Source organism: Accipiter gentilis, chromosome 25 (assembly GCF_929443795.1).
Source record: "Accipiter gentilis chromosome 25, bAccGen1.1, whole genome shotgun sequence".
In the NCBI taxonomy this organism is placed as follows: Eukaryota; Metazoa; Chordata; class Aves; order Accipitriformes; family Accipitridae; genus Astur; species Astur gentilis.
Genome location: NC_064904.1, coordinates 7,106,956 through 7,132,299, shown reverse-complemented (window position 1 = coordinate 7,132,299; position 25,344 = coordinate 7,106,956). Strand labels below are relative to the sequence as shown.

Sequence of the window (25,344 nt, the reverse complement as noted above, 5' to 3'; positions counted from 1 at the left end):
AGTGGAGTCTGACAAAGCTGATGGGCTCTCTATAAAAACAGTTTTCCCCTACACCCAGTGCTGTTTTCAGATTCTCTGTGAATCATCAGATCCGGAGTCCTCTCAAATCCCAAACGAAGGCAGAATTAGCTACCATTCAGGGTGCGGTACTGTGGTGCTTGACTCTCTTCTTGTAGTCTTTCTTCTGATAGTTCCAGTTCTTTCCTTCAGCCATGTATTTCACTGCTTCTCCTTTCCCTCCCATCCTAGTCAAGACTTCTGCTGTGCTTCCAAGTATGTTCCTGGTGTGTATTGTCCTCTGTGTGGCCTTCGTGCACTGACCTTACTGAAAAGTGTCTAGCTTTTCCTCTTGTATAAGCCATTTTTCTGTGCCCCTCCAGTTATCTGTGGCTCTCAAATCATCCTGAAAACTTCTGTGTACACTTGTGGATGCTCGGCCTCAGGATGTGGCTGTACCTGCATCCACATGTCTGTGAAGAGCAATGCCACTGCCTGAGGGGATGCTCCAAACCTAGCACCTGCATCACAGCTCTAAAAAGATAACTAGCCTTCATCTTTTAGCATAGCTTCTATTGGAAACAAGGTTTATGCCATGCCTTAATATGTGTATGCACATGCATCTTGGTATTTGTCCCTTAAATATTATTTTATTGCCATTTCCCAGTTTCAACTGAGTGTGATATAAGGAGAACAGCTCCAAGGTAATTAAGTTCTTGCAAGTATTGTAGAAACAGGCCAACAGGGAAAAGCAAGTCTAGAGTCAGACAGCTGCCAATTTTCTCCAGTTTTTAACTTAGTGACCGAGTGATACGTTCATATGTGACTGCCTCCATTTGGCAATAAGATATTTGGTGTAAATGAAGTTGCAAAGAGAAAAGGAGAAGCATTTTCTGGGTGAATGCCCCTGAACTGGCATCTCCCTCAAAACTTCAAAGAGATAAATAACTCTGATTTGACACATCACATTTTGAACAGGGAAACAGAAAATCTTAGTACGGTTCAGTGTAAACATTTAATCAACCAAGGAACACAGTTCTGTAGGAGATGTGATTTCCTGAGTTGTGCTGGTCACAAAGCGCTTTGTTTTTACATCTCTGCATCTCCAGGGCACAGCTCCTGTCTTTGTTCTGCCAGGCACACATTTGCGCAAGTACATCACGTAAAGAAGGGCTATGATCTCATCTAGTGTCTTTAGATCTATTATAGTTTGACAGAATTGGCCAACAGTTTCACGACTTACCAAATGTCATCATATAAGCATAATTCCCTTGAAACCAAGCAAAAGTGATGATCACTCATCCTGACTCGGAATAATGTACTTCTTGATGCGGCTGGTAGGGCAAATCCCAGATCATCTCTAGCAATGACAAGATACTGGATTTTTGTTTTGTTTTGGGTTTTTTTAACTGTTGGTCCTTGTCAGTTGTAGATGGGGTTTTGTGGCACAGCTATGACCTGTCCCGGCAAACTTGTTCTACCATATATACAGGTGCAGTGATGTCCTTAGAAAGGATCCCTTTACAACTGCATTGTACATGTCCGCATAAGGACTGTGGGCTAAGTGTGAATCCTGGCGACTCAAGCACGTGAAAGGGAAAAGCCACGTGGTAACAGGAAAATTCTTGAGCTCATGGGATGGTAACAGAGGGTGTAACTGGCAAGGGAGTTTTTTACTTGGCACAGTTATCTGGAGACAAAGGTATTCAGGCACCTGAGATAACAGGAATAAATATGAGGTTCCTAAATACCTCTCTGAGTCTGGCTAAAAACCTCCTTGCTGTCTTTGGAGTGTAGGTGGTAGAATACTTTTATTTTTCAAGGAAAATATCTCTTAAGGTAGTGCTTACTGATGGTCAGTAATGTCTCAGCTTCCTCAGGCTTCGTTTGACTGCAATTCTGTGAAATTAAAAAATGCAGAGCAGGTGTTCAGGTCTTCTTTGATCATGTGGGTCTGCTCTGCAAAAAACTGAATGGTAGGATTTCTGCTTTTAGTTAATATTGATTAAATAAATGTACTCTGAAATGACACAAGAAAAACTGAAAAGTTTAAAACTCAGTGTTTAAACTTCAAAACTCAGCCTGATATTGATTAGTGGTAGGCCCCAAACTACACATTCTTTAATTTTGCTAAAGTTTTTGTCTGAAATGTAATTCAATTGCCTGTAGCTGATATTGGCATATGTATTTAGGAAGGTAGAATTTCCTTATAACAATTGTTCTGTGACTAGCTGTAGTGTTGTCAGCATCAACTTAAGTACATTTTCAAACAAAAGAACAAAATTGTATTTTTCTTGTTTGTTCTCTAGTGTTTGACTGTTTAGGGCATAACAGTCAGAGTTTTAATGAAATAGTCTTTTTAAATGAAAGTGGAGATCCTTACATAAAGAGCTCTCCTTACACACTCTTCTCCAGAGCTGGAGCTTCAAGTTGGTCCTTCCCTTCCATGAGAATCCATGACTCTGCAACATCCTGACTTGCCACTGGATGAAGGCAGGGCAAGTAGTAAACATGCTGTCTGTTAGACATTGCTGTTGAATTCACTGCTTCACAGAATCAAAGTACTGTGAACTGTTGCTTATCATTATATGTCCCTGTGTTGCTAATGAATTGAATCACAGGGTGGTACTGCCTGTATTACAAAAAAATGACTTGTGGAGTTGTGAGCCTTGCGGTATTTAACTTCAGCTATCTGAAGTGGCCCCACCTCAGTGTTGAAATAAACATGGTAGATCTGACAGGGAAGGGCTTTCTCATTGACACCACGTGTCAGGTTAATAAGCAATCTTTCATGTCTCTGTCTGTCTGTGCACACACCCTAATTGTATTCCAAGGAAAAATGCATTGATTTTAAAGATGATGTGGACTCATTTGTTTCCTTTTAGCAGAACTGACTTTTCATGTCCCTGTTAGTACAAGCATCTTTTCTATGTTACACTTAAACAGAAGACATGGGCTTGATATGAAGTCCTTCATATCAAGGGATTTCGGAGGAATTTCTGCTTTGACTGTAATAGGTTGAGGATTAAGTGGCAATCTCAGCCTTGGGATCTCACTGAACAGATGCATGAAATAATGTACTGGAAGGAATCGAAGGAGACAGCATGAATCAAGGAGAACCATGAGATTGTAATTTGCTTGGAATTCAGATATCAAGCTGTGGCTTGCTTGTTTTGTTCTTGATTACTGTTTGTTTAGTGGTATTAAAAGGTGAAATAACTGTTGTTACACTTGTACTATGCAGAAAGCCTTTTCAGAAATGTGTCAGTAATATTTGGGAGCACAAGATGAATGAGAGGCCCATGTGGGACAGCTTGTGCTGGGGGACTTAACTGTTATACTTAGTAGATATAGTGCCTGTCACTAGGGAATCCTAGAAACACTTTACATAAGGCTACATGCTGCTCCCCTTGCACCAGTTGATGATGATGATAATAATAATAATATTAGAATAGAATAGAATATTTCAGTTGGAAGGGACCTACAGTGATCATCTAGTCCAACTGCCTGACCACTTCAGGGTTGACCAAAAGTTAGAGCATGTTATTAGGGGCATTGTCCAAAAACCTCTGACAGGCCTGGGGCATCGACCACCTCTCCAGGAAGCCTGTTCCAGTGTTTGACCACCCTCTCAGTAAAGAAATGCATCCTAACGTCCAGTCTAAACCTCTCCTGGCACAGCTTTGGACCGTTCCCAGGTGTCCTATCACTGGATCCCAGGGCGAAGAGCTCAGCACCTCCCTCTCCGCTTCCCCTCCTCAGGAAGCTGCGGAGAGCAATGAGTCGCCCCTCAGCCTCCTTTTCTCCAAACTAGACAAACCCAGAGTCCTAAGCCACTCCTCATGGGACATTCCTTCCAGCTGTTTCACTGTGTTTGTTGCCTCCTCTGGACACATTTGAGTACCTTAACATCATTCTTAAATTGTGGGGCCCAGAACTGCACACAGTACTCAAGGTGAGGCTGCACCAACGCTAAATACAACCGGATGATAAAAAAAAGCTCAATACAACAAGTTGATAAAAAACTCCTATTGGCTTTATTAGGAGAGCAGTCAGACCTGCAAAAACCTTTGGGTTCCTTTGAGGCAGGTAGATATTACTGTATCTGTGGGACAGCTGAGCAGAGTGAAGCACGTGATACTGTGGTGTTTGCGCAGGTGATGCAGGAATTCATTGGCAGCAGAGTGAGAACAGCGGCAAAAGTCTGACTGGTAGCCCAGTTGGCAGGCTTCCTCTCCCATGCACGTTCCTCCCACTGTTAGAGAGTAACAGCACTTCATAACCTCTTTCAGTGTCGCTAAATAACAGAATATTCAGGAAGTTGTTTGATGGAGTGAGAGATGTTCTTCAAGGCTCCTTGAAAATATGTGATTTTCAATAACGAGTGTACCCTTAAGTACTGTTTTGATCCAGGCTGGCGTATACAACCAGAGTTCTCATGAACTCTCCTAAAACTGTTTGCATAGTTCTGCTAAGTAAACAGCACAGTCATCAAGGCCGTAATCCAAACAACATACAAGTTGAGCATGTATTTTTGAGCACATGGTCATCTTTCTCTTCATGCGTTGGACTGATTTCAGAAGAGCTGTGTTCTCTGCCACAGGTTTGCTCTGTGATGTTGAAGGAGGATGTATGATCAGAGATTTAAAATGGGACCGGTGATGTTGGGTGCTTCATGTTTTGCTGAGTCTGGCACTGTCTGTCAGAGGCTACGTTTGAAAGACAGATGCTGCTGAGAGCATTAGTGTCTCCATCTGTGAAATGGGGACACTAACACGTCATCTCATAGGGTACACTTGATGTGTGTGGCAGCTGTGTTGTAGGTAGTAGGTTGGAGGGTGTCATGGGTGAGACAGAGTAAACCACCCATAGTGGATCTGAATACTTGGGTTTATTTAAAAAAGAACAAGACTGGAGCTTTTACCTTATGAGATTCTCTCACACACTGACTTACCTACCCACCCAGCTGGACTGACACTACAGCATTAAAAAAATTAAGCTGTGAAAAAAATGTAGGGTTACTTTTGGCTGTATTTTCTCTCCACCTTACATAGAAGTGATATGTGATTTAAAGCATTGCATGCTTGTCTTTTGTTTTCCTGACATTATGATGAGTCAATCCTAGCAGAAAAACAGATGTTGCCTCTGACTGAGGAGTAGTTTAAGAGTTGTAACAGCTGGTCTTTATGCAGGCTTTGTACCCTGTTGTCCATCCAGCCTGTAGAAGTTCAGGGAAGAAGAAGGTGGAAAGCGTACAGACACTGATGTACCTGCTGTGTTTTCAAGTCAGTTAGATAGAAAGGTAGGGTCGTGTAAGGAAATATGCCCCTGCCTTAAAGATTCTGTGAGTAAATAAAAGAAACCAATCTTTGCAGCTGTCAGTTCTTCCCCAGGCTGTGCATTTCCTTTAACTTAGATGACTGAATTTTCTTAATGCAAAAGTCTCTTTGCATGAGCACTCTTGAGTCTCTGTGGGAACATGGTAGTGGTTATATGAGTGGCAGATGACAGCAGTTGACAAATGTAGGTGATGTTTCTTATATAAGTCAGCAAAAATGGTCTAGGCTTTGTACATAGCTAATAACACCAGCTCAGTAAACACCAGAGAAGCGCCTGGGTTAATTTAGATCTCCAGATAAAGACAGCACCCAAGGAAAAATTTTCTTGTTACCTTGTCTTTTAAGGCCACAGGAGTTGAGGTAGAAATCTTGGCTTTGTGACAATATTGCCCTTGGCTTCACGAGGGCCTGGGATTTTCCCTTGTATTCTCAGATTATAGACCTGCTGACTCCATTAGTTGTTCTGTCAGTGGGTGCACACTGCTGGTATGAGATACCTATGTACAGAAAATGTCTTCAATCTAAAAGAAAGAAAAAAAATTCAAGTTTCTCTATTTTGTTGGTTTTTTTAATATACAAGTTTCGAATTCCTGTATTGTAGGACTTTCCCCCTCTCCTCGCGTCCTTGTTCCCTAGTTACTACTTAATTTTTTTAAGACCCTTTCAGTGTAGAATTAATTTCTTTACCCAGATTTTCTCAGATCCAACCCCAGGTATAACTGCTTCTCCTCTGAAGCACTTCAGTTGGAAGGCAGTGCCCTTGCCACCAAGCTCTTAGTCCAGAGCTAAAGGTCCTTGTCAGAAAAATGGCCCTGTTATGGAGATCCCCAAAACGATTGTTCCCTGCCCTGAGAGAAGCTCATGAGTAAGTGTAGAATCAATAAATTAATAATTAGGGAGACAAAGAAGAAGGAAGAAAGAGAATGATGGTGAATCAGTAAGAGGAAGTTACTACTGCGAGGAGGTGAGGGAACAGGAGCGTGTCCCTGGCATTGCCTGGCAGCTGCCTGCACCCTGGGTTGTGTGAGGCAGTCATAGCTGTGCCACCTCCAGCTGTCCACAGTATGGCTTCATCACTGCCCGTCAGACTAGATCTTGCTGCCCACATCCCTGTTTTGCCTGCAATACCATATATTTTCTCCAGTGCTGCGGAAGATGGGTAGGAACATCTTCTGTCCATCTGCAAAATACCTTTTCTTCAAACACTCCCTTAGAGGCATCCCTTGTCTTGATGCTTGTCCACTGTAACCAGCTGATGGCAGTTACCTCGGGGGTGCTTGGGACGCGGCTACTGGCAACTCTAAAGATATTCTTGCCTTCAGCATTACTTTATTTGTCCCCTCAGCTGTTTGGTTGTCCAGCTATTGTGTATAGTGAGAATACGTAATGATGGAGGAGGGCTGGTACTGTCATTCTGGTCTGCAGAGCGAAGTAGCATTTGCTGTCTGATGAAAGAGCGGAAGGTGTTTATAAAAAACATTTTTGTAAGTAATTACATGAACACATTTAATCCCAATGTGTCACAGCTTTTCTTCTTCTTTTTTTTTTTTTTTTTTTAAAAAAAAAGCCCTGCTAGTGTTGAATAGTTGTAGCTAGTCAGTGCTGAGGAATTTAGCTGGATGTTAACAGGCTGCTTCAGCACTCCACGTGTAATTGTTTTCTATAGTGTGCCCTTCCCATGTCCTCTGTCACTCTGGTATTTGTGAAGTGCTTTTAGGTTATTGCTACTAGCAGGTTACACCTCCAGTTCGGGGATTTGCAGATAGATTTTTTTTTGTTTTTTTTTTTTAGTTAAGCAACTATACCAGCAGCTAATCCACATCTTGGTTCTTTTAGTTTTGCTCAGATCAGTTCTGACATTCTTCAGGGTTTGGTTTTGCATGTGGGTTGTGTTTTGGGGAGGGTTTTTTGATGCTAACTAGTAAAGTCAAAATACTTTTTTTCTTGTCGAATGGGACAGAGCATAATGACTACCTCAGCCTGATCTTCGCTAAGCTTGCAGGTGGGACACCTGAATCATTAGGCTATGCCTAATGATTAGGTTCTGCATGATGATTCATTATTTACACAGAGTGAAATTGTAGCAGAAGGAGAGACCAAGAACTTGATGGCTTTTCTGTGCCACCCCTGCCAGTACCTCCAAGCCCAGTATTTAGGACAATCTGAATGCTTGGTGTGGGTGTTCCTTTTCTGAAAAGTCCTTTCACAGCAATTCCAAACCAGATTCTTTGGGGAGTAGCAATTTCATGGACAGTCCCTTTATACTAGTGTTATTCTAATTCAGAATTAAAATATAGTTAGAAATACAGTCTTTCCCAGAAGATGGAAATTTTGATTCCCACACATCCCCAGGCTGCATTTAATTTGTTACTGAGAGAGCAGCTTCCACCTCTGGCCAGCCTACAATACCAACCTCTGCTAACGCTTTGTAAGACTTTTACCTGGGCACTTTCATGCTTTTGCTCCCAGTCGTGTCCTCACGTGTAATCCTTCCCAAATCCACGTCATGACCATCTCTCAGATTCCTCCTTAAAACTCTTTTGCTGCAATGTCTGTGGAGATTTAACCATGGTTAGGCAGCTGCTGCTCTGCCTGTGGCTTTTCACGCTGGCTAATACTGCCTCATTGCTCCTATGTGTGTCCCCTCTATATCCGTATTCTGCCTCTTCTCTTCTGCCCCAGCAGTAACCTTGGTGAATTGGGGATGCCACTGCTGCTCTACACATGCTACCTGCAGCATGGTGGAGTGCTGGTTCACAGCTATGACCTGAGCCTCTGCAGAGTAGTAAGAATATATAACACAGTTGTAATGGTCATCTTGGATGAAAATTTTTTATACCGCTGCTCTGTTTCCTACCTGCGGAGTTTCATAGCTCTTCGTCAGAGCTCAGGCAACACTTTATAATTTATGACCCTTGTAACCCTACTGGGGTGACAACTTCTGTCTCCTCAACAGTTAGTGGTCTGGTACATCACTGGCTGTTCAAAGATACAGATGATTAGTGGGCAATGAGGCCAGTCTGTCTGGAACATCACTTAAGTACAGTAGGTTAATCGGTGGGGCAGTGTAGTCATTTAACTCCATGGCCTGCACTGGGTTTGCAGAAATATATTTCCCTCGCAGTGCCTGCAGACTGTAAGGTAATCTAAGATCATCCAAGTGGTTTTCTTACAGATGTAATTGAATCCATCTTTGAACATAGCGATGTCAGGCAAAAGAAGGGACCATTTAAATGCTTTCCACTACCACCACAGAAATGATAGTTGGCATGAAGAGTGGGAAAAACACTGTTCTATCCCTTGCTGCAACTGAAAATAGTGTTCTTTGTATGGAAAAGAAGGGAATGGCAGGTCAGATGTTGTGGGAACATTTGGAATATTTTGCTGAAACTGCAGTTTCCTTTTAAAATATGGAAAAATGTAAAATCAAATTTGGTCTAAAGGGAATTATGCTCAAGTGGTAGTCTAGGATTTATATATTTAAAATATGTTGTGATACTAACTTACTGAAAGTTTTATGGGGAATGCTGTGTTTCTGACTGTTAGTTTGATCCTTTCATTGCTGCCTCCAGGTTGTGGTTGACTGTACTCACCAGGGTAGCTGCTGGGCTCCTTTGCTTTCTAGGTTAGTCATTGAAAGTGACCGCTTTTTACTGTGTTTTAGAAGCTGCTGTGTACAGCTGATGTTAGCCATATATGCTCTCCTTCCTCAGTGCTAATAGTTTCAGTCCTTTTATTATTTTTTTTTTAACAGGACTATGGCAAATTTAGAGTGGCTATGGGATTTACCACAGAAGAGAGAGAACAGGTGAAGGGGTTCATTTATAGGCATTTTAAACTTCACCATTCAAACACCAACACAATCCTAAAACAACTCTGATTTGACTTTCAGATAAATAGACCAGTCTCCAGTTTGCATTCCCCCAGGCATTGTGTATTTTAATCTGCAGGCTGATGTGTTTTGAGATGTTCTTATCATTTCTAAGGGTTATTCACGTTAGCAAAGGGATGACGAGACAGTTGGAAAATAGCTGGTCTATCAGTTCCCTCTCTAGAGGTATTGACAGGAGTTGCTAACTCCTAAGATGTTCCTCCTCTTCTGTCCCTTGTTTTTTTCACAATTGGTGACAAAATTGTGCGTTCAGTTGGCTTCATTGGGGTCACCATTGCACATGGTGGTCACAGTGTAGCTAACGCTACTGGTCTTCAGTTAATCCTCTGTATTAGCAGCTTCACAGGGTTAGCTTGATCAAGAGCTTCTACTCCACTGCTGTTCTTCCACCTAGATTTTCATCCCGCCTTTGTTCCTCTCTTCAGTTTTTCCTCATGCTGTTCACTTGTGCTGCCTGATTTTGAAATGGGTGGAGAGATTCATACTTTTATCCCTGTTTGCACCTGTAACTTCTAATTTGGAAGTAGAATTTGAAGCAACTTTTCTCCCCACGTTTTATTTTCACTGATTTCTCCACCTTTCCTCCTTACTTTTATTATAATCCTAGAAATGCTGCTTAGTCTAGTACAAATTATGATACACAGCAGCTGTCAAACTAGAGAGATTGCTGGCCATATGGACTTGCTTTGGATTTACACCAGCTTGAGTGTGAGTGGGATCTGGTTTGGTCCTGGAGTATATTAACTAGATTTACACCATTAGGATGATGCAAATGGCAGTGGGTGGGTAGACCAAACCAGTGGGTTTCACTGAATGTCTAACAGCAGATGTAACCAGTGGGATCATAATTAATTGAAGGAGAATGCTGCTTTATATTTTCCAATAGTTTTCGGGAATAGGGAATGGAGAATTCATCATGTGCTCCATCACGAGAGACAGCTAACGCCTACAAAGTGTATTCCATTCAGTCAAATTGTGCAGCAGTGGTATTGCCCGAAAATATTGGCTAACCTCTTTTTCGCATTGCATGGTTATGACTGAGAGCAGAATCTAGATTAGTGTGTCAGTCTGTGAAGGGAATCTCCTGCTAGAGAGCTGGGAGTAAAAAAGAGGTGGAAGATAAGGTGGGTAGAAAGGAAAATTATAATTATATTAGAGGTTGGGCTAATGATTTCTAAAAATCTCGTCTCTGACATATACCTGTTTCCACTTTTACTTCTTGCTGGTTTTCATGCTGCATATTCTGGACTAACTCGTGTTCAGCAAACATCTGTCAGGCATAATAATTTCAAGCATTAATCCTTAAAGGAATTAACCAGCTTGTTAGTTGATGACCTGAACTAGATAGTTTCTGGGGATTATTGCTATTTAAATCTTACCTACCTTGCAAACACTGGCAGCATGCCGTGCAGGTTTTCTTTTTTTCTTTTTTTTTTTTCTCTTTCTTTTTTTTTTTTCTTGGGCTGATATGTCTTTAGATTGTCACCCCCTCTTTCACTCCTGCCACGCAGTAGGAGGCAGAGAGGAAATCCTGTGCTACCTCCAACATGAGTAAGGAGGAAGTCGCTGGTTTCTCTTCGCGCCAGACTCGCTCGTGCTGCCGGCTGTGCCGAACCACTGTCGTAATGCCACGCAGAGGCCAGGCGGGATTGCAGTTGCCATGCTGGAAACTCATGGGGGAACTTTGAAATCGCCACAGGCTTTGACCTGCCCTTTTTTCCAGAATTCCCAGGATTTTGGTAAGGTTTTTGCAAGGTTTATTACTTTTGTTTTGTAATGAAGTGAGATGGTTGTAACCGTGCAGCCTGTCTGTACCTTTTGGCTCCTAATAATTTTTGAACTCATTTTTCGCTTTCCCTTAAATTTGCCAGAGAGATGGAAGCGTCAAAGATACTAAGTTCCCTGAAGTTTCAAGGATTTGACTTATGATGAAAAGGAGATAGAAATGAGTGGCCTGCTGGGGGAGGGCAATGACCGAGGGCTCCGGCAGCAGGCGGCTGGTGACACACACCAAGACCAGCCCATCCGCACGCTCATCTCCAGAGAAAGCCCACGCCTGGCCGCCTGCTCGGTGCCAGTGCTGCAGGGCGCTGGCGGAGAGGGTGGGAGGATTGGAGGGCCCTGTGTGACAAAATGAGGCCTGATAAACTGTTTTGTGAGCAGCAGGCCAGGATGCGGAACTCCTTCATGTAAGGCAGGAAAAGAGAAGCGAAAATATCCCTACCGTGGCGCTCACCATAAGGGTCAGAGATAAGGGGCAGACAGTGAAGTTAATAGAGTGTCTGTTGGGAGTTGGAGTGTTGCTGGCACTCAATACGTGGTATCAGCTTTTACAGCCCCCAAGTGTTCACCAAATCCAGACTGCTGAGATCCCTTCCCTGAAGTTTGTTCAGTAGTGTGGCTTTAAGGTCCCATATGTGACTGTTGAAACCTGGGTGTATGGAATAAGCTAAAAAGAGATTAAAGAAATTCAGTATTATTTTTTCAAGTAGGGAGTATAGTTTGCACAAGCGTTGTCGCATGTGTGGTGCTCATTGAGCCCAAACGTGGCCATTGGAGGCTCTGTTGTGCTGTGGTTTAGCAGTGGTTCCCTGTCACAGAGTCGTAGAATCATAGAATGGTTTGGGTTGGAAGGGACCGTAACAATCATCTAGTTCCAACCCGCCTGCCATGGGCAGAATCAGATGCATTTTCCTCCAGGAAGGTGATCACCTGCTTCTCCTGTTTTCTGAATCAGCCTTTTAGCAAGGTACTGCTGAGCCCTGATCTATGAATTCAAAGGAGAAATAGCAGGGGAAAATTCCAATGACGCCTTAAAAATATAACAAATGTTTGTTGTGCCTTTAAAAGATGGCTTTGGAGACTATTGAAGAAGGATTATTATTCTTTTAGATCAAAGTTAAGGCTGTGCCATGATGTGTATTACTCCGTATAGAATAATTATATATTACTGGGGTTATAAGAATCTATATCTTTACGCTTTTTCATTCTTTCAAATGTTTGAGAATCGTTAGTGCTATGACACATCTGTCAGGAGATGTTTCTCAAATATGCCAGCATCTGTGTGCAAATCCTCAGCTGATATAAACCTCTTTTGCTCTAAATGTATCTCCATGTTAGCTCTCTGGCAGCCGGCGGCCCCAGAGTTATGCACCATAATATTTAGGGTGGGATTTTCAAAGTTGCTGAGAAGAAGTAGGCTCTGAGGTCCCATTGGGGTCTAAATAGAGCTGAGCTGCCTCATCTTTTCAGATGTTCACGGGAAAAAAAGAGCTCTGTTTTCTTATAGTTTTCAATTTTTAAAAGGTAATTAAAAGTGGATGATGTAAGAGTGGGAAGAATAAGCATTGGCTTTACTCTTGCTGCTCAGCACAGTAATTAATCTGTGATCACAGCTTTAAATAACTCTCTGGTCCTCCTCACTGGAGGTGGACTGCTGACAAACACAGCTTACTGCTGGGTCTTGCTGCCACTTTACTCTTTCTTTTTGTTTTGATTAATCTCAGTTAGGAGGAGTTTCAAATCCTATTTAGGTTTATGAACTATAGGACTTCAGTCCTCAATCAGGCTAAAAAGACTACTAAAAAGGCAGTGCTACTTCATCGCAGAGGTGTTCTTCATCCCTGTTGTGAAATCCTGGGCCATCAGAGCGCTGGAGTTGTGGCGATGGTGTTTTCTTTACAGAACTGAAAGTGTGCTTGCACGCCAGCGGCTGCTAGGACTGGTCTTTGCAATTGAAAGCAGAGATGCGGTCTTGCTCTTTAACCCACAGTGCCTGGTGAGCATGCACAGTGGGAGGGTGACGAAGACATGGAAACTGCAATAGTTCAGGCAAAAATGAGTCACGAGAAAGCAGCCTGTTTTATTGAATTCCAGAAGTGTTCTCAGCCACTCAAAATTAATTTATATCCACCATTTTGCAGTGGTCTACTTTGTTTCTGAGCTTAGGGATGAGGTTGCTGGCAGTTCCAATAGCGTATTTTGTTTGGGACACAGGCTGGCCTTGTTTGTCCGTGGGTTTGTCTAAACAGAAACCAGTGCCGTTTTGCAACATAAAGCCTGGCATTATCAGCCTAATGCAAATATGACTTTAAATTATGTCCAGAGTGCTGGCTGTTCAGGTCTAGCTTTACTTACCCTGCTATATGGTTTTGACAGCGTTTCAAGTGTGTAGCTCTTGCAGTGGTCATTTTTCTCTTTCTTTATATAAACACATCTTCCTGTTGTGTACAAATTAAAATCTGCTAATTTTTCCACGATCATGTGCTTTGATCCCATGAAGATAACATTTATTTTAATCAACTTCAGTATTTATAATTAGTATCGTCCTACTTGCTAACTATTTTTTTAATTCCAATGAGTCTCTCTTTCACCATATAAATATCTCATTAGCATCATCCTAGTGATAATGTTTTGAAAGATATATCTGAGAAATCTTATGTTTTGGGGATTTAGTCCTTCAGCTGTTCCTCTAAAGGGGACAAAAGCTATTGGGCCCTTAGAGTATACTTGTTAAGTACTTGCAAGTGACTTTATTTCTAACAAATATTTCTAGTAAATACTTGACTTAAAAGGTTTATTAGTTTAAAAGCTGTGTGCTTAGCGCTCCCAGGTTGTACACCGTTGCTCACTCAGAGGCAGAGGCATTTGACTGATGGTCAAATGAGATTTTAACACTGGTTTTGTAAGGGGGGGGAAAATTGTATGTGCAAAAAACCCCTGGATCCAAATGTGGAAACAGCAATGTGGAAGAGGAAAGTATGTGGAAGAGGGAAGGATGCAGACTTTGAGACAGATTGACATCCCATAGCCCTGAGCACCCACATTACAATTGTAGGCCTCTTCAGGACATGAGATTCCTGCGGAAGGCACATTGTCCCACCTCTGGCATGGATCCTTGCTTGGAAGTGCCCCTCTCTTGCACTGACTCCCCAGGGAATCACAGAGCTTCTAGCTCAAGGTGTCCCACCGACAGCCTGAGGTCCATTGCCATGAATCCTCTCTCCTGGTGAGAGACACACTTCTGAGTCCCAGCGTGTTTGCAGACACGAAGCTGACACCACGTGCTTTAGCAGGGCTTGAGGATCTCTTAGTATCTCTGGCTTCAGGGGGTGGGCGGAGGACATGGGTGGTGGAACCCCCACAGCTTGCACAGAGCACTGGAAATGCAGCTGCGGTCTCTAACGGCCCTTTCTGCATTCCACCTCTCCGTGTCCCTAAGTGCACACTGACGCCTTGCTTTCATTGCTGAACCCTTCTGACATGCTGTCTGTAATCTCTTTGGGACAGAGGTATTATCCTTTTAACTGTAGGGCACTTCTGCTCACCGCAAGGTGCTGTGAAAGTGCACTCTTTGTACGCAGATTAACACATTGGGGTCCTGATTATGAAAATGGCCCTCGGGAGTCATGGTGTGACAAACTGCACACAAACGAGAAGAGCTGCTGCCAGCCAGCCGGGGAAGATGGACAATTTCTTACTAGGGTTGTGATGCCAAACCAAAATTAAGCAGCGCAGCTGGGGTATTAAGAATCTCAAGGAAGAATTACTTGGGGATAGTCTACAGATCAAAACTAATTTGCAGAATATATTTGGCAAATAGTTAGGAATAACCACACCTTTGAGAAAATGAGATTGTCTGTACACAATTTATGACCAGCAAAAGAGGAACGATTTATCAGATACATTATTCACTCTGAATTATTCACTGGTCTCTAGCCAAGAGGCAGATACCTCAGAGGTTTATTAGTCAGTGTATCAGTGCTGTGACTGGCACCCGGTACTGAGGCATCATCCAGTCTGTGGAGGACAAGTGGGAGATAATTAAATACATAAATTCTAGCCTCCAGAGACTGTGAGACTAATGCGCCATTGGCTTGCAGTGCTTTTTCATTGGCTGACTGATGGTAAAACTCTTAGGGAGCTGAGCAAAGCTGAAACCTAGCCTACTTCAGCAGCTGGGGACAAGTTCGCAAGCTCTAGATTGCTGGTAAGCCCACAGGTACCTTTCTGGGCCAATTTCTGAAGCTGATTCCCTGGACCTGAAGAATCTCTGCTGAAGTTGTAGAGCAGAGGTGTTTAACCTGTGATTTCCCAGGCTAAAGAGTCTGTGAATGGTAATTAGGAAAAGGAAGTCTCTTGTCATTAAGTCTAAAGTCACTAAACAGAGATCTGCATCTCTGCAGATATACTTGAAAGGGTACATATTAGAAAAGGTTGAAAATCAATCTCTGCAGTGTTTATTAACTGAATTATCAATTTTGTTCTTGTCCTTTCAAGTATTTCCTTCTTGCCTAGAGGCAAGAAACAAAGTGCCTTTGAAGATGAGGTGTTAATCTATAAAGGGGTTAGAGATAGCCTTACTCCCCAGGGGGGCTGAGTGAATAAATGCTCTAAAGATTGTTTAATACCTCAATAATGTGGGGATAGAAGATCAAAATCTAAATCAGACAGATAACTAATATAGATACTCTGTCTCCTTGGTGGTAAAAAGGAATTCTGGATCAGTACTAAAAGCTGCATTTTACTTACCTAATTGAATCATGATAGACCAGCTGTGTGTGTGGAGTGTATGGAGTGGGGATACATTTCTAATAGAGTCCTCACCTATACTTCCAAATGACTTGAAGATTGAAATAGAAAAGTGCTGTGGTCAGATCTACTGATTGTCATTCCTGATACTAAAAGGGAAGATAGCCCCAGGACCCAACTCTGCCTTACTTGCACATGATGATTCCATTCAGGTATAGAACTATTTTAAAATGTCAATCCCTTTTTTTAGGAAATGGCTTTTTAGACCTGGGAATTACATATTTTCCACAGCAGTCTTAGAAAACAAAAAGATAGGCCATTTGCACTGGCTGTCACCAAAGTCTGAAATTAATCTTTAAAGAAATGATTGAAAAAAATTAGGCTTTTTTGAGAGTTAGCTTGCGCAGAACACGTCTCTGCTTTTCAGGTTTTTGTATCAAATAGAAAATTGTCAGGTGTGATCATGTCGTGGCAGAACGTCTTGCATTAGCCATAGGCTTCCTATGAATGGTTTTGTAATGGAAGGGAAATGGTTATGATATGCACGAGTGCTGTATGTACTCATGATGTTCGCATTCCTTGGTTGAAGGGAATGCTTGTAACTAGGATATGGGTGTGTTTATACCAAAAAACTATTTATTCTCTAGCTCAAAAATTAGGGCAAACAATCGCTGACTGTCATAAACATTCACTGCAAATAGCACAGGAAAGGGCTCTGTTGGAAGATGGCCAAGGTGATAGAATTAATATGTTGAGCCTCTAAAAGACTATGCTGGAAGTAACGACACCTTTTATTTGAAACCTTGAGGGCTTCTGCACCTACTCAGGCAGTTTAATTCAGCTCTACGTGGGTGTGGCTACCCCGGAGGCTTTCAGTCCCTCGCCTGGTAAAGCATCGGCTAATAACGTGATGCAAAATAGCTCCTCCTGGAGTAGACCAAGAATATTCAGCTTTGGAAAGACAACGGTCAGTGCTTCGCCTCCCTGTGATCTGTGCCAACGACTGACCCTCTGCTCCAGCCTGAAGCAGACAGGTCAGAGCTCTCTTTACCGTATCAAGGGAAGGTGAAAAGTTATTAAATTATCCCATATACAATTCCCAGAACCAAAATTGCTTCCACACTCATGCATTTGTATAAAATTTGACACAGTCCAGTGGGTTTTTTAAAAATCTTTTTTTTTCACATTCAATCCCAGAACCAAATGGAAAGGGTTATGAAAAGTTTGAAGTATTTCCATAATCGGAAAACGGTTTCCCTAATGGTGAGTGATTTGAATTTCCTGGAGCATGTTTTGTACTTTTATTTTTGTAAGAACTGGGTTCTGGAAACTATTCAAGTAGTACGTGGATATAGGATTCCAAGACATATTGAAGCCATTTAAAAGCCTGTGTTCTGTAAATGTAGGGTTTAAAAGAATGTGTAAAATGGGAGTGGTTGTGAGAAATGTTTTAAGAAGTTTGTTGTTTTTTTTAAAAAAAAAAAGCAGCATGACTTGGCAGAGATAAAATAGTATGTTAGGAAACATTGCAAAATAATAGGATAATTCTAACAAAAAGACACTGCACTTGCAAAATACCTTTAAAAGCTCTCAGTAGTGCATTAAAAATATTAAATAAGTAAATCTCGCAATACCCTTGTGAGAGTTATTAGATGCACTAGAAAGATTGCTGAAGTAGCTGTACTTGAGGAAGAAGTGCTTGCAGAAATTTGGCCCTGTGAGTGCTAGTGGATCACGTAGAGGATGACCTGTGCTTTTCACTGTGTCAGGGTCTGCCGTGGAGACCCAGGGACCTCCATGTCCCTCAGTGGTGCTGCTACCATGTAGTGGCTCCAAGAGCTATAATGCAGAGAAGTCAGCTAATTAATTTATCCGTTCTTTCAGTGGGGTGGCTCCAAGACCGCAGCTGATACAAGGCTGCCTCTGTACCTCTTCAGCCCAGCCCAACACAGATGAGGCACAGCTCAGGAGCTGAGCAGATTTTATAAGCAAAACCCAGCTGCTGTTGCTTTGGGTCTCATTAATTCATGTTGGGGTATTCAGCCTGCGGCTCGTGGGCAAGCTAGGGGAGCAGTGCATGTGTCCCCAGCACCCTGCCAGCTGCCCCTTCTCCTCAGGGAGCTTGGGAACAGGTGGTGGGTTACAGTCCTCCCACCTCCCTCCTTGCTAAATGGCTTTGTGCCTGGATGAGAGAGGGGGAGCGGAGTGATGCTGGCTTGAGATGGGGGTGTGTTGCCACAGGAGTTCACCTTTCCCTCTACCAAAGGTACAGATGTCCCGTGTGTGGTAGCCAAGCCGCAGGCGGCCCAGTACAAGCCCTGCTCGTGCTGTGGGTGTGCAGTGGGTCTGGCAGAGCAACGGGGCAAGGGCTGAGGCATCGTGCCCTCTGTGGCACTGAAACACGTGTGCCTACTCAGACACGGCCAACCACTGTGTTGGGGGCCATGGAGGTTTGATTCAGATGAGGTAGGAAGACCAGTGTTGTGGGAGAAGTTCAGCTAAAGGATTCTGGAGCTTATCTGTGTCTCACATTTTCCTGTTCCTGAGACGTGCTTTTTATAACCTCTGGACATGCTGCAGGAGCTGTCCTGAGTCAGTTATGTTCAGCACCCTGAAATATGCTTCTTCCTTACTTCTGATAAGTAACTGTGTTATTGCATTTGGGCAAATAAAACTTGGTTTTGCTCAGCATCTCATTATCTATGCCAGAATTTCTTAGGTGTAGTTATTACCCTCCCTTAGTAACATATGTATAGAGATGCTAAACGCTTTCTGCAGTATAAATATGCCTTCCATGGTATGAATTAATATTCTGATTCAAGTGGCATTAAAATGAAAAGCTGTTTGGAACAGCTACATGCATGTGAAAATGACTATGATAAGAATAATGTTGTACAAATTGCTCAGAGGATCGCACCTGTGATTAAGGGGAGGCTTTTCGTGGCACAGTGGGTCCTAGCGACTGAGCCTGTGGCCTGGGACAGGGGCTGTCGCATGACGGTACGAGTGGCCCTAATGGTCTGCTGCTGCTGCAGGTTGGTCTGTGAATGCTGGCTTTGCACAGCTGAACAGCTCGGGTCTGTTCCAGGAGCTGCTATGTCTCCTTTGTATTTCTTGTACTGATCCCAGCCCTGTATTTCATGTCCAGTATTGCTCAGTCATTTAGACCCAATGATGCAGCAGAAATGGGCTAGATACTGTTGATTCATTAAAACTTATCCAATAATAATTTATCCCAGCTTTAGGAGCGTTTGCAGAGAAATTACAGATATTGCTAAATTTCAGATGGTCAACAGCTGTTCTTCCTCCCAAGCAGACAATAAGTCAGAAAACATACTTTTTCCTTGCAGATATCAACCCATGCCTTTAGTGCCTGGGAAGGGTGAGCGGGTTCCAGAACAAAAAACTCCAGGACACTGCAGCTGATTGCTTCAGTCAGGGTCTGGCTGCCTGGCGTGGAGGAAGGAGGGAGGACAGGACACAGTCAGTCTCAAGAGGCAGCCCAGATCCATGTCAGGTATTGCTACCTGACATGCAGGTCGTAACTACCATGAAATCTGCCTGGGCATTGGGTCAGAGTCCATGCCAGATTTAATCATCTTTATGGTGCTAGGTGTAGGAATTACTTGGTCAAAAAGAGTCAATGATGTTATGCAGGCAGATGGAGTAGCAAAGTATTTATCTTCCATTGCAAACTGGTGATCTTAACATTGAAATAACATTTTTCATGGCTTCCTGCATTGGCTGCTTACATGGAACACCTGTATGTGGGATGGGGGTCTCTGTATCTGTAGGTTTGGACAGAAAATCCTTGTGCTTAGAGGAAAGCGGCATGAGGGCAGAATGTGAGTGGGGTTTTCTTCATGTTAGATGACAGTAGGTTTTCCGCTGCTTCTTAACCATGTTTCATTGCCCTCTACTTCTTGTAAGAAATAGGACTGGGATAACGTAATGTCCTGTATTGGCTACTCCATGACTGGAGTCCTGAAGCCAATTTTAAATTTGATATGGATGTTGCCAGGAATAGACACCTCTCCTAGGAAATGAATGCCGCTCCTCATCAGAGTCTATCCAGCAAATGTACCGTGAGTTTTTGTTTCACAACAGCATAACTGGAATCACCACAGCTTACACTCATGCATTCAGAAATTATTTGCCTAGAAATGTATGTATGTAACAAGGGAGGTTTTAGGGGACAGTCCCTCTACAACTGGCAGATACAATGAGAAATGTTAATGTGAAAATGAGTTGATCAGTCAGGTACAGAAAAATGTGTACTCTTTTCTGAGAGTTGGGTTATTATCGTTCAGAAACGTCAGTTCTGGACCAGTCATAGTTGAAGGACAGAGCTATCTAGCAATCCACTGAGAATAACATTACCCCTTTAGCTAGCTTCATCCTTAAGACTCTTGTGATGCAAGTCAATGATTTTAGCTTTAATTATATATCCTGTCATATTTTTTATATTTGAGAGAGGGAGTAGCTGCCCTGTGCCACACCACCCTCACTAAATCCAGTACATCCTGTTCTATTCTTTAATCTTTTCAAGGTGAGGTCACACTTTTTTAAACTGCCTTCTAGCTCTGAGGGTTACAGTTTTGGATTCTGCCCTGTCTGACATCTCTCACTTAGGGAGGAATTCCATCTTCCATGCAAATGCAGCTCCACTTGTCTGCACAGGGAGGTCTAACCCATCCTCTGCTCCAGTAATCCCTGTGGGTAGTACAGTAGCTGCTCCGTAGGTGCAGTTCTCTCACTCTCTTCTGGGACCTGTTGGGCATAAAGCCCGCTGAAGGCTGGGAAGCAACAATTTAGACTGTTTCTGTTGCCAGACAACAGTGTTGTGAACACTAATGTCTTGTTTCCTCTGGTCTAATGTGGAAGAAAATGCAGTGGGAGCTACAGGGGAGGACATCTAATATTGCATAAATCCTTTTACCTCGTGAACAGGAACATTGACAGGATGGTGGGGAGCTTTCTGCCAGTGAGCAGAAGAAGGATGGCTCTCCCTTTGTAAACACTAAGCTGCCAAGAGTTAAAGTGGTTACAAAACACCACTGGTCCAGCTTCCCCAAGAGCCGTGCTCTGCTTCTCGCACCAAGCACTTTCTTCCACATGACTTGTTTCATGGAAACTGAGGGTGCTGCTGTGGAACTGAGTTCTGTGCAACAAACTTGGGTTCAGTAATTAAGCCTCAAACTTCGTGCTGCAAAAATATTTCAGTGATGAATAACAAAGAGGAGGAATATTTTAATTCACAAGAGACACTGACTGCTTGGCTGGCAGTAGTTGCAGGATGTGATCCAAACCCATTTAATGTCAATAGCTATCTTTCTGTTCACTTCAGCAGCAGAGCTGACCTACAGGGGGCTTTGTTATGGTTCATCCTTATTAGTCAAGTTAGTACAGCAGTGCCTAAGGGTGAGCATAGGATGGCTTTCCTCTATTGTACAGGCACAAAGGAGGCCATCTGAGCAGCAGAGAGCTTATGCTCTGAACAGAGAAGACACAAGGGCACATCAAAAGAGCAACCAACCATCATACCCTCCTGCTGATTGGGAGGGGGCAACAAGAGAGAGGGAGGGGAAATTAAAAACTTGAAGCCTGGTATGGAATAAAAGAGGTGGCAAAAGAAGAAATCCATCAGTGTTGATATTCCCATGTGATGGCTTATGAGTAGTTTGTCTTGACAGTTGCTGGCCAATTCCTGTTGTCTCTGTATCCCAGACTCACTGCATGTGCATTTGGATAACCTCTCCATGGTCTCAGCAGAACAAGTTAACTGAGGGCCTAAGCATCTGATCCTGAACTCACCAGCTGTAAAGGGTTTATATACCTCTAAATGAAGTATGTACTGAAGTGCTCTGCTAGTCTGGTGCTTGGTGCTCAGTACATGATCCTGGAAGGGCATAGGGAGAGTTTTGTACTAACTAGGCTCTGCGAAGAAACAGAAAGTGTTTGTGATTGGTGTAGCCAGTCTGGAATACACCACAAACACCAGATTAATCTAATTTGAAAGCTTTGAATTAAATCTGTTTACTGTAATGGACCGTCCCACAGTTCCCCACCTTCTTTTTGTTTCCTGGTATATTTTCATTTGGGAAAGCTGCACTGTGAATATGTTTTCTGTGCTCAACTGACTCATGATACTGCTACATTTTTTGGTATTATCGTTAAAAAGGAAAGCCACAACATCATTAGCTTTTCTCCCTTGCTCCTTTAGATTGCCTTGAATGCATTCCTGTTTAGGTCTTAACTAAAACCTACCTACTTCCCTGTTTCTTATGCTTTCAGCTTCTTCGAATGCAATGACTCAGCAGCTACAGGATGAATTTGACAGTAGTGTGGAGAATGCAGAAGCTTGGATGAAGGCCATCCAAGAGAGACTGAGGATCAATGACAACACCAAGGGACCTCGATCTGCCCTAGAAGCCAGACTGAGAGAGACTGAGGTAAGGGAAGAGTGATGTAGCAGTTCAGGGGTGGCTGTCACTGCTGCAATTGTTACAGCAGTTATTGCTGTGAGCTCTGGAGTTTTCCATTAGGAAACTGTCAGCTGCCCCTGCTTGCTGGAATATTGGTCCTGTGTGGATGGGTTTACATCAGTATTCTTCCTAGTTTTTCCACCTGCAAAATGTTTACAGACATAGAAGGAGAGGATGGCAATTTGATATCAAAGGCTTTCAAGCTTTTCAGATTGATTTGGAAGACTAGCAGCAGGTTTGGCAGGCTAAAGTGTTTAAACTCTCCTATGAGCATGCTCAAACCTGAAACAATTGAGTCCCTGCTTGCAGTTACCAGATAGTGATTTGCAGAAGCCCAGCATGTAGTACGAGAGAGTCAGATCACATTAGTGTTCCATCTCCTGCAGAACTCCGGCACTGACAGAGAAAGATTGCAGTGTCCTAGTAATGGGCTGTTTCAGAGTAATCCCCTTGTCCTTTTCCATAAACACTGATGCTAAGAGAATTTACAGCTCCCCTTTGTAATCTGGCTAATGAAAAGGTAAATGTTTTAATTTTTTTCTGGTCTTACTTAATGTCTTGTATAACTCTTCTCACAGAGATCCTGTTGCAGATTGTGCCTGCTCTCTTACTGTGATTTCACATTAATTAACTTCAGTTTCGCTAGCTGTTATCTTGCTCTTGTAATCTCAGAGAATGAAACACAGCTGTTTGTCGCATCTCTACCATTCATGATTAGAGGGATTGGTGGTATTTCTATGATTAACATTGAAACTATTTTTATAATTGTATTATCTTTAATTCCAACTAGTCTGTTCTTTATATAGCCAAATCTTTCCCATCATTATTTTCCCAAATGTCTTTCTTTTTGTGTGTCTACTCATGTTTGGACTGCCTTTTCTAAAGTTTAACAACTCAAAAAAACCCCAAAAAAACATTGCAGGCTTACATGGAGAACAAGGTAGTTTACATGATGGTACAGCAATGTCTTCAGCCTTTTTCCTTAACTGTGGCCCATTGGAGGCTGGATCTTGGCTCTGGCATAATATAGAGACTGCTCATGGCATGATGGATGATAGCTGGAGTTGCATGTCAGTCATGAAAATCTGAAGTATTTTCTCTTGGCCTATAGATTTATTTCTGCCCTTCAATTATTTTCACCCTTTCCTTTTGTCTGGGAAACTATGATATGTACAGTCTCAAAAAAACATGCAAGAAACACAGAAACTTCAGTAGGGGGAGTGGTAGTTTGGTAAAGGAAGTGCATTCATGGCAGAGATAACAAGATGTAAGGTTTAGAGGTTTGTGGTGATTTAATATGGCCTGAACTGAAGCTTGTTGACTTCTGTGGGCTTTGGAGGAGGTCTATAACATGCAAAAAATGATGTTAGAAGATTTTTTCAATTCAGACATTGGAAACTCATCATTCTAAAGAATAACAAGTGTCTGTTCTCTCCTCCTGTGTGTACCTTATTCACCTCCTGCTCCCTCATCCTGCCTCCTTTCTGTGCCTGGCTTCCATGTCCAGTTCAAATGTCCTTGTGATATACTTGCTGCTTCATCTATTGGCTGTTTTCAAATCCAGTGATTATTTTTCAGCTGCTCTTTTGCATCTGGCTTGCCCTTTTTTCATGCTTCCTTCCTGTGGTTTATTTTCTGTTAATTTGTTAATCAAAATGCCAGCCAAAGATACCAATCATTTAAAAAACAGATTTGAAGAAGAAAAATGCCTGTACCGCCACTGCTTTCTCTGTAGCTGTTGTTTGCTTTCACTTGCTGGAAAAATGTCAGGCTTAGAATACAGCTTTACTCTTAAATTTTTCCTGTCAGGTGATAGCTATGGCTTTTATTTTTTCTCTCTGCCCTACCCTTTGCCCTGCTTTCCTAGATTCTTTTAATCACACTTTTTATAGCAGATAGTTTGCCCCACACCTGTTATTACATCACATGCAGATGTGCTGTGTACATGCCAAAAGAACAGTCTTTTTCCCAGAATGTGAGACTGGAAATCCAAAGGCCTGTGATTTGGTCTCACCTTTGCAATAATTGCTGTGATTTTTTTGAACAAATCCGCCAGGCCTAATCTGTCCAAAAGTAGTTGCTGATTCTGAACCTCTCAGTGTTTTCATTATAGAAGCCTTTTCCTTGAAACTTGAAAGCCTGCAGTTTGCCAGGAGTTTGTGGAATAACAGCAAGAAAGGCTAATCGGGTGGTATCATAAGTTTGGATAAAGTGATGCTGAAAGCTGACATCCAAATTGGGACGTAATTATTCTGTTACATTATATAGAACTTGTGCTGATTTTCCATCTCTGGGTAGAGGAAGAGAGCCTACTTAAAATTAGATGGCTTAACTTTCAGTTCCTGGCATTCTGATTTGTGCAAGATACATGTTTTCACCAATTCATAACTTACCAATTTAGGGTCAAAGCAAAATTTGGTAGCAAGCAGAAAATTCCACTAGTTAATTTCTCTTGGCTTGTTTTCTGAGTCAACTTTTATTTGCAGTAGGAAGCCTTTTTAATATGCTTCATAATTTCTTATAGCAGAGCTTAAAATTGAGATGGTGCGGTGTACCCTGTGGAGATTGCCTCTACGCTCTTTGGCAGGTGGTGAGAGCAACTGGCATGTGGCAATGTAGTGCTATAACTTTATAACAGCAGTGGAAACACAGCCTCAGATATTTGATAGAAGATGATCTGGTTTTTGTAGCTAACTTAAATGTTTTTCAACTGCTATGTGGTTTTCAGTTAAATTCAGTCCTTTAGGTTGTTTAAGAATAAACAAATCTGAAGAAAAGTTCATATTTTCCTACTAGGAGAAGCTTTGCAGAAGGGACTTCATGATTCCTGGGTAAAAACAAAGTTTAAATTTCATCAATTATACTTGCTTTCTTTTCATGCTTTCAGTCTCATTTGTTTTTCTCATAGAAAATACGTGCGCTGGAACCAGAAGGCAGCTTGAAAATGGACTTGATTCTTGTGAAGGCAGATGCTGCTCTTCGCAGCATCAGTGAGGATAAGAAGCATGAGGTACTATCTAAACTGAAAGACATTAAAGCCTTGTGGGAAGAGACAGCCATATACATTACTCACTGTCACAGGTAAGACAAATGTACTTTT

The 25,344-nt window shown here is 42.4% G+C and overlaps 1 protein-coding gene across 8 annotated transcripts in view; it reads left to right on the top strand.

Annotated features, from left to right (window-relative positions):
- SYNE3 (spectrin repeat containing nuclear envelope family member 3) overlaps positions 1-25,344 on the top strand; it is an 87,337-nt gene that overhangs the window by 17,006 nt on the left and 44,987 nt on the right. For 7 of the 8 annotated variants that reach the window (XM_049828765.1, XM_049828771.1, XM_049828770.1 and 4 more), the window contains exons 2-3: positions 22,054-22,211; positions 25,153-25,325. In XM_049828765.1, coding sequence (XP_049684722.1) covers positions 22,054-22,211; positions 25,153-25,325 — 331 coding nt within the window. Of the gene's footprint in view, positions 1-10,763; positions 10,968-22,053; positions 22,212-25,152; positions 25,326-25,344 lie in introns of those variants that run through there. The other variant, XM_049828767.1, reaches the window with a different exon arrangement.